Source organism: Phalacrocorax aristotelis, chromosome 9 (assembly GCF_949628215.1).
Source record: "Phalacrocorax aristotelis chromosome 9, bGulAri2.1, whole genome shotgun sequence".
NCBI classification, from domain to species: Eukaryota; Metazoa; Chordata; class Aves; order Suliformes; family Phalacrocoracidae; genus Phalacrocorax; species Phalacrocorax aristotelis.
In genome coordinates this window covers 9,384,140-9,393,984 of record NC_134284.1, presented here as the reverse complement: position 1 = coordinate 9,393,984, position 9,845 = coordinate 9,384,140, and the positions used below count along the sequence as shown (strand labels likewise).

Sequence of the window (9,845 nt, the reverse complement as noted above, 5' to 3'; positions counted from 1 at the left end):
TATGGGACTGATGGCAAAAAACTTGATTGGATATAAAATTGGCTTGGTAACAAGGGCCAGGGAGTGGCAGTAATGGTTATAGATCATGCTGGGGAAGTGCTACATACCCAGGGGTGTGTGTTTGAAGATACTGCGAAGCTAAGAAAAAAATAGGCAAAGTTTAAAAAAAGGTGGTGGAAAAAAGAGAAGAAATGACGCCATACAGAAAACGTGAAGGCATGAGGCTATGGCCTCATGGGAAGTGAATGATCACGTCAATGTGCAGTTGGAAATTTCAGGTAATGGTCAGTGAAGAAAGTTATCTAGGAACTGAAGGGGGCCAAGCCAGGCCTCCCAGCTGCAGATCTTGCGTCAGAAGTGGAAATACACAAAGCAGCAAGGACCTGTCCTGTTAATTGGAAAAGAAGGCAAAAATCAGCTTGTTCAAAGTGCCAATGAGCGATAAGTGGGAAGCATGTTCTCAGAAACTGCTCTTACCCTGTAAAGTCTGAGATCCCTGGGTTCTTGCTCTGGGGATGAATCACAGCATTTAGGGTGTGTTTTCAGTCCAAAGTAAATCTTTGGAGAATCTCAGTTCTTTCCATTTGCTATAATCTAAGGAGACTGGGCTTCCTGAGCTGAAATCAGCTTTTGTCACTACTGTGCAAGATGCTATCTTACATGCTGTAATAAAGCAGAGAACTGGCTAGAAGAAAGAAATGAGATTTTAACTGAGGTACAGGAGAGACTGCAAAGGATGCGAAGAGGCGTCAGAGATTACAGTACTGCACAGAAACTGGAAACTGGTTTCAGTGAATACTAACCTTTTTACAATGTGTTGAACTAACCCATATCTTGGATGGGGAGGGGCTGAGAAGGCTGTACTGATGATGCTGGTGCTGCCATCAGGGTTTGCACTGCTGGTAGTTCAAGAAAAGACAGGCTTTGATATCCAGCAGAGTTTAGACCTCAGCGTCCTTTGCTTTCTTATTCAAGACCCAGGTAGCCAAGCCCACTGCCACAGAGCGTGCATGAGGAAGTAGAGTCTCTCCAGTCCTACCTGTGCCTCTGCCTCACTCCTCACCCATTTTAAAGTCAGGAATCTCTGGAAGGATCAGACCACACAGTTTGGGAAGACTGGGAAAGACTTTTTAATTAAACAAAGAAGAGCTGCTCTCTTAGCGTGTGAGCGGTGTGGTACAGGATTAGAAAGGAAACTTGATGCACTGTACCAATTAGCCAGACTCATTTGTCTGCAGTTTGTGCTATAGGCTCTGCTTTGTTATTTGCTTATAAGTATTGGCTCAAAACTTTGGTCTTGTTCCTGAAACCATTAAAGTCATTAGTCAAGCTCTCATTGATTTGAGCAGGACCAAGACTTGACCCTTTGTGGCTATTCAGAGGACACAGATAAACTTTTAAATCAGTCAAGGGTATAGACTCATTCTGCTGGGGTCATTCGGTTAATACATCCTGTTCCTGTCATTTCCGCTATAAATCTGTGAATGCTTTTAAAACAAGAGGAAAAACTGATTCCCTTCCTTTTGCAAGAGAATATTACGTTCCCTTTTATTACAAACAAGACAGAGGTCCTTTTTCTCAGGAAAACTTGTAATGGGAAAGGTAATTTCAATACTTTCCATGTCTCTAGAGTCAGTGAAAGGTAATTCGAGACAAAGTACCGGGTAATAAAGTCCTCTATGTGCAAAGCAATGCAAACCTCCTCCCACTAACTTCCCATAAGCCTTTATTGTGTCTTTTTTTGCCTGGGCATGAAGTCAGTACTCATTTTACTGTTGGTGTCTATTAAAAGATCCCATATTTTCTGCATTGCATGTAGTCTACAGAATGCCTACAAGATGGGAAAGATTTTTAACTTCCTACAAATGTAATCAAACTCCCAATTATTGACTTCATTTGCATGGCTTTGGACCCGAGTCACTAAGCTCTCTGGTTTTATTGCTAGAATGGGATACTTCCAGAAACAAGATTATTTATAAGAAATAATTCTGAACTATTCTGGGCTTTTGTTTTGCCAAATGACCCACCTCACGGTGATTATGGAAATGAAAGCTGTTCTTGCGTTCTCTCCTGCCAAATTTAGGATTCTGAACAAAACCGTGGGGAAGAATACCCATCCTGATTTGGGTCAGTTAAAAGCAGAACTCTGCATCCTTAGGTCCTATTGCTTTCAGAAGGATCCCATTTGATTTGGTGAAAGAAGGTGTTGATGTGATTCGATAAGTTTTATGAAAATTGGGTCTTGAGTGCTATTTGGAAATCTCAAAGCTATTAGAGAAATCACTTGGGTGTTATTTCAGCCAGTAAAATTTACCTGTTCATACACTATATAAACACTACTTGCACTGAGAGAGAATAACAGCTTCCATACTCACTCCTTCTGATGAAAAGATAAAGGAATAGGTGGAAGAGGGGAAGAAAGGGACTTTGTTATGCATATATACACAGGTACTACTCTGCCCAGTCTGAAAGCCCAACTGGCTTTCAGAGGTAGCAGATCTGTGTGTCTGTGTGCATGCATGTGCATGTTTTATAAATGGTTTGATCTTACCTGAGCATCTGTGGCTCTGGTGACACCCCATTTGTTCACATTTCTGTAGGCTCCTCAGTAAACTCGCTGGATAGATGACAGTTCATTAAATTAGTTGACAACGCACATCCAGCCTTTCCACCCTCCTCCCCCAGCCCTAAAATGAAAATAAAGAAATTACAGTGGCAAGAAGGAAAAAAACTATGCAAATGCCTCTGGAAGCACTGACACATTTAAACTAATGCAGTTCCTAGAATCATAACAATAAATGTGCTGTCAGAGGAATCACAGTTACTCCAGTGACGTGACCACCTCGCAACAGCACCAGTGCAAGCTGTCAGGGCTAGCTATCTAAGTAGTCCTGAAAGATTTTTCTATCGCTGTAACTTTTCAGAGTTATGACGCTTCAGAAGAGCCCTTTTGCCTTTGCAACTCTCCAGGTGGCTTTTAGATAACTGCATATATCACCTTGCAAAACAAGTGGTTCAGGAACAAAATATCCAGAGATGGCAGTTACTGAGATCAGTTGTTTTAGGACATGTTCTTCGATGAAATGACTTGACAAAGTTTGACCAACTTCCTGCATGGCAAACACTTTTTCCTGCAAACATTGTGAAAAATAGCAACTAGACCAACCCCAAAGAACCCTTTTCAAAGGATTTAACCCTTTGAAGCGGTTGTTTTTGTTTCTTAAAATTGCTACAGATAATTTACAAAATCCATTCCCTAGAGCTATATCGATCCATCAGCATCAGTGTATGAAAAAAACCCAGCCACTCCATGAAACAGCCCTTCCATCATTTTCTTTAATGCACAAACTTTCTTGTTCAACTGGAAGTCTTAGAACAGTCTAGTCATTTTGGGCATCAACTCTGTGCTCTGATGCAATGTATAGACAGTACGGCTGAGGTTTAAAAAGCCTTTATAAGAGCTTGGAAATGCCCCCCTCAAGCCCCTTCTTGGGATTAATGGCTTTAGTTAATATTGGTTAACACTTATTTGGAACAGGCATGTTATTCTTCCATTAAGCTTTATTCTAGTCATTCTTCCAGTCTCCATTTAAATTCCGTTTTCCTCTCGGTTGGCATCTGTGCCCTTAGCTACCTCATAAACAAGATGCATTGCCAACTGGAACGTGTGAGCAGAGCTGAAAGCAGCACTGCTAACCTCTGCTCCTTTCTACCCCCTGCAAGTTGGAGACATATCAAACTGAGTACTTGGAGCCTGGGAAGTGGGAATCCTGAACTGCTCGGAAACTCAAAGAGCCAGGCTTCAGGCTATTAAGCCATTGGGCTGGCTCACTGAGCCATAACTGCATACATTTTTTGTGCTTTTTTTTTTTTGGCCTTTTTTTTTGTTTTATCAGCCCAGCAAGCCAGATTCACATGCTCTTACTTCAGCAGAGTGTATCTTTTGCTTTAAAAAGATGTGCTGAAAACTGCAACTGATTAGGCAGTTTTGCTCAGTATTATAAAGTAACCAAAATCTGACCCAGAATGACTAGCCCAACAGCTTTAATTTCTAAGTGGACATACAGAAGAGAAAAGATTTGGGCACTCAAAGTTGCTTACAGATTTTGGCTATGGGCAGCCCTGCCTTGATTTTACACGCCCAAAATTTGTGTTCTTAGAGATTGCATACTCAGCAATAACAAAGTAAAATATGGAATCTGGAAATCTTTTCTGCAGGTGGGGGAGGCTCTGTAAAGAAAGCCAATGAATGAAGGAGAAACGCCGAGACTGCGTGAGCAGTGGGTGAGAAGGCTCCCGCTCCCCAACCCCGCCACTCCTCGCACGTGCAGCAGCCACCGCCAGAGTCAGCACACAGCAACGGGTACCTGGGGTGGCATCTCCTGTAGCACAGCTTCTCCCTGCTTTTCCAAAGCAGAGACCAAACACACTTGCTCTGGACCTTTTTTCAGAACGTATGCAGGCATAGTCGCTGATGGCTGTTCCCTTTTTAGAGTCAGCCACTGTGTGTGGATGTCTGCGTAACCAAAACTATATCTGAGGGTTTTTTTCCCCTTCAGCTGTGAGGTCAAGGCTTTTTGCCTTGTCTTTTCTACGCTGGTAAATGTTTCTGTCCTCAGTTTGCAAGGCAGAAAGTCTAGCCACACGACACCAACAACTTACACGTTGCCAGTCTGGGGAAAGAAAGTACACATTTAAAAGAATCAGCAGCCTAGATAGGATATAATGTGACTGAAGAGTTTCACTGTAACATTGTTGAGTACAAAAATGAAAATATAAAGTGCATTTTAAATGATTAATGTAGAAAAGTTGACCTCTCCCAGTGTGCATTAATCAAGAAAAAATGCACACTTTCTATAGTGGTTAATGTTGCAGGTCCATTATTCAGCTTTGATAATGTGCATAAAAATGCTCAATATGACAATGAGTTGGGGTAGCTGAGAATTTAGGATGGTGGCAAGTTTGTTGTAGTATTTGGATTAGCATTCTTAACCTACATCTTGACAGCTTCTTTTCTTCATTTCAACAGCGTTAATAAAATCTAGCTTTATCTTCTTTGATTTTTGGTTATTTTTTCTTGGTTTTTTGTTTTTTTTTTTTTTTTTTTTTTAAACAAAACAATTAAAAAATACCTGCTCAAACAAATACTACCAGCATTCATTAGTCAGGATGGTTATATGTAAAAGAAATGATGCCAGATAGTAACAAATCCAAGAGAAGTTTATTATGAAAATGGCACCTGCGGGATGAAAAAAAATTAAGTTACATAAAGACAACCATGTATGACATGTATGAGAATCTACAAAAGTATAAAAAGAACCCTGTTGTAAATGAAGTATGTACATTTCTGATTTGCAGCATTATCAATGATCAATGAAAAAAATGTTTCAAATAAGCCAGGCACTCAAGAAGTTAGATTCGGTTAGCTTAACACAAAATAAATGTACCATAGCTGTCACTTTTTAACATTTTAATTTTTTTTATATTGTAGAGTTGGTAACACTGCTAAGATTTATACGAACAGAATCCCTTTCCCCATTATTCAGCTACTTGGCACCAGTCTCCTCATAAAAGATTTCATATATTTGTACAAGAAATAGTTAAAAACACAGACACAGTCTTCACAGGTAATGAAGTTTTTTTTTCATTTTGTAATTTTAAACACTATGGATTTAGACAGCAGCTGTGATTATCTGTTAGTTTAAATCACCAGAAATCATTTTGACACAACACAGAAACATTTATAAAAAAAAAACCAAAACAACAACAGCTGTCTAGCTGTTCTTTGTAGCTGAGAGGTGCACTCCTTTGATTGTTCCATAGCTAGAGTAGAGCTTCCAGAATTAAACTTTGAATTTCCCAATCAGCTTTCTCACCTTTTTTAGACCTACTTAAATCCTTCCAATGGAACCTTCAAAAGCTCGTTAAATAAATTTGTGGCGTCCAATTCCTTTTTCACTATTGCTCCGCTGTGGCTTGGACCTACTTCTCAAATTCAAAGCTGCCCCAGGAATTGACTCGACGCAGTGAGTGATCAAAAATTCAAAGGACAGCTGAGTTAATATATTAGCATTGCACACATAAGCAAATATACATGACAATTCTAAGCTCAGTTTCCTTCTTAAACAATGCTGGTTGACCTTTGAAAGCATTTCCTATCTCACTGGTAATTGCTCTACGTATTACTCCGCCAGCCTACCTGGGAGAAAACCAAAGAAATGCACCCTCTGCTTACAGTTCGAGCACAAGGGACTCTGGGAATGTTAACAACTGAGGCTATATGGCATCAATTTGCTTAATATCTCTGAGCATTACTCTGTAGTGCATTGTGGGGTACACCGGAAGAGTAAGTCATACCCAGAATTCCTCCGTGGGAAAAATGGCTCCATTAACCTTGAGCTAGTTAAGAGTCTTTTATCTCTGAGAGTGAAGAAGAGAGAACGAGAGAGCAAGAGAACGAGAGAGGGGAGAGGCGTGGAGAGGAGGGGAGAGCGGAAGGGGGGAGAGAGGTTTGAGAATACACAACAGCAAAGCAACAGCAGAAATTAAAAGGTATACAGACAGTGGAAGCAGCATAAGGTGACATTACAGAGGAAGGCCACCACACAAAAACCACTAACCCCCAAGAATCACTGGTTCACTAGGACTGCAGGAATGGGACTTTACCACTCCGGACTAGAGATAAAGCACAGAGAAGACAAAGGACAAAACAACTACATTAGCTTAGTATATACTGCATATAGTAACACACATTGAAACTGCAATGGGACTGACAGCCAAGGACACTTACACATTGTACACATTACAGTTCTCACATCTGTTATTAGATGCCTTAACAAACAGCTGCCAAAGATGGAGTGGAAGAAGAATTTATATTTGACAGTCATTTGGAGTGTTTGACACTACACTGTGATTTCTGGCAACAAAGACAAAATAGGAGATTTCTTTTCTTTTACTTAATGTGCAGTTTTCAGTTGTAGTTATCTATTTCAAGCTTATTAACCCATTCTTTAGTTTTAAAACATATTGGTTTCAACACTACAAATAAGGAAAAAAAACCAACAAAAAATACCCAAATCAAAGAACAAAAAGAAATTTACAACCTTCCCTCTATAATATTAAATGAAAACCAAAACAAAACATGTTAAATAGTTCTTCTGGTTTTTTTTACTCCGAAGTGTTATTTGACGTTGTAAAATTAGCCTCAGTTACACTGAGAAAAAAATAAAGCAAAACAATATGCACCTAAGAAACTGCTCCTCGCGTCAATTAAATTGAGTTTTTTTGTTTTTAAGCGCTTTTTGAAAAAGGCTTCCTGACCCATTTAAATTTGATGTGAGGCTATGCTTGTTAGTTTGGAGGTAAAAAATTTTAAGTCCTGCAGCAAATGTTAATGAGGGCTTTTGTCTTAACTAACCAAGGAGACTGCAGCACCCGACTATAAACCAGTACGGAACACATTCTTTCCAAAAAACCCAGCCCACAAGCTGCATATTGTATGAAGACATTACAGATTAATAAATGATAGCACCATGGTTTTAGAAATTAAGTTAAAGTTTCAGTAATTAACATTTAGTCCAACTTTTTAACATTCTAGTCACAGGCCAGAAATTAACTTTTTAAGAACCCAAATTATTTTATGTGCAAGTAAGAAAATCTTAACCATAAAAAGAGAATTAAACTCTGCATAAAATTCTAAAATACTATCCCCTATTTTTAAAGGAATTAGGAACAAAAACCCCTTTTCATTTGACTTAGTCAAACAGGGCACATTGTTTATGCTTGTCTCTTTTAATCTTGATCATATCAAGATCATTTTGAAGTAAAACCAATGGTTGTCACTTTAAAATCTCTTTACCACAACACTGAGTATTCTATGGCAGAGGCATACACATATTAAAGGCATCTTAATAAAGATGCAAAGGAAAAAACACACATCTTAGAAGAAGACAAAATGGCAGGCAACTGGTACTTCGACTCTCTGAAGGCAAAAATAAAAAAATATCTTTACATTAAAGAATAAGTCAAGTTAAAGAGAAAGGGAATGAAATGGGGACCGTCATATTGAGAGAATAAGCTGACCTGCTCAAATTCAAAGTGCTAGAATTAAAGGTCTAAATTAAAACATAGTCTATGCCTCAGAGTATAACACTGAACACAGTATGTGGTCATATTTCAATCCTCTTTCCGTTCCAGAGTCTGTGTAGTGTGAATGCCATTGCTGTACACAGGAAATGGAAGAGTGGAAAAAAGTCCTTCGGCTGTTGTGAACACATTCCCTGCAGGCATTTGGGTCAGACTGGCCCCGCTCACAGCACTTCCAAACGGTCCCGACATATTGAGTCGGTGAACGTGGTGGTAGAGCATTTCCATCGGTGTTTTAGGATCCAGCCCAAAGCTGGGGCTGTTAACATCAACAAAGTTAACAGCATGGGTGTTGGGGAGGAGGTTGCCCTGCATGGCTAAAGTAACTTCAGCTGGAGCATACCGAATGGTGCCAGTGGTGTAGACCCTCTGAGCAGCAGTGCTGGTTGCAGCAAGGGTTCCCGTTACCCTGTGAACCAAAGGAAGCACCACATTGCCTGCTTGTAACCTCTGAAGGGCTTCCAGATCCCCAGTGTACAACAAAGAGTTGGAAGCTGTGGGACCTCCTGGATGTTTGTCCCGTGGAGATGCTGAAAGTGGGGGTGACAAAGGGTCAGAGGACACAGGAGCCAAGGCCGAGTTGGATGAGGTGCTGAACTGAGTTTTACGGCTGGCAGTATTTTCAGTCCCTGGCGGGGTGAGAACGGAGTCTGGAATGGAGACATGTAAACTACTGCTGGCTTGGGGGGAAGGGAAGTGCTCGGAGCTGGGGGGCTTGGTCATACTGTAGGGTGATTCATTCCTTGAGATTTCCCTATTGGGTGGGTAATTCCAAATACTGCTATCATTATCAAAATTGATAGGTTCTGAGATTTCTGTTTTAATTTTGAGCACTGAGGCACTGTTTGGCGACGAGAGCAGCTGGGGCTGGTCCACCAAAGCTGAGTCAAGTCCATTTGGACTTGAGGTGCTTGACAGCCTTCTCCGGGTCATGCTGCCTCCCTTTTGCTTTTTTCTCCTCTTCTTCCTCTTTTGATGTTTGCTGGAAGACTGGGCATTTACTTCCCCTGCACTGTCTGAGTCCTTGGCACTGTCCGAGGTCAGTGATTCACAATTCTGCAACCGCAAGTCTGACTCACTCTCAACATAGCGCTCTACCTTGATCTGCATAGAGCCAAGAGTGCCAAAACTGTCCTCAGGGGCCTTTTGATTCTCGAAGTCAGAGTTTTCAAAGCTGTCATCACTGTCCCTGCTGTCCTGGTTGCTGGAGCTGTTCCCGTCATCATTACAGTTCATTTCATTATCCGACTGATTTCCTGACTTTTTCCTGTCGGATTCAGGGTCTTCACTGTTTTCTGACTGGTTTCCTTTCTCATCTGACTTTGAGTTCTCATTGTCCTCTGGAGCAAAAGGAAAGTGAAACAAACCATTAGCAACAGGAACATAATATTATAATCCAAGTCCAGATTTCAACCTGCCAATGAGATTTGATTGCGGTAGACATTTTTGGCAAAATACGTTCTCTTCTGTAGAGGCACAATTGTTTTTGCAACATTGTGTTAGGAGAGTTTTGGTCACCATGAATCTTTCTGACTCAGGATTGTTAATGCGCGAAAAGCCTATGCTATATGGCCTGCACCTTGACTGAGGGAGGCCTTTTCATCTGCTCACTGGACAAGAATAATTTTGACAACTGTGAGCACAATGGCATTGTAGCTTTGTCGTCCAAAGAGAAGTCAGTGAACAATCCCATTATGACT

General features: G+C 40.6%; 1 protein-coding gene across 2 annotated transcripts in view; it reads right to left on the bottom strand.

The window, feature by feature from the left end:
* Positions 1-5,204: 5,204 nt before the first annotated feature.
* Positions 5,205-9,845, bottom strand: part of NPAS3 (neuronal PAS domain protein 3) — a 628,153-nt gene continuing 623,512 nt past the window's right edge. For both annotated transcript variants that reach the window (XM_075103333.1, XM_075103334.1), the window contains one exon: positions 5,205-9,485. In XM_075103333.1, coding sequence (XP_074959434.1) covers positions 8,176-9,485 — 1,310 coding nt within the window. In that variant the 3' untranslated portion in view covers positions 5,205-8,175. The remainder of the gene's footprint in view (positions 9,486-9,845) is intronic.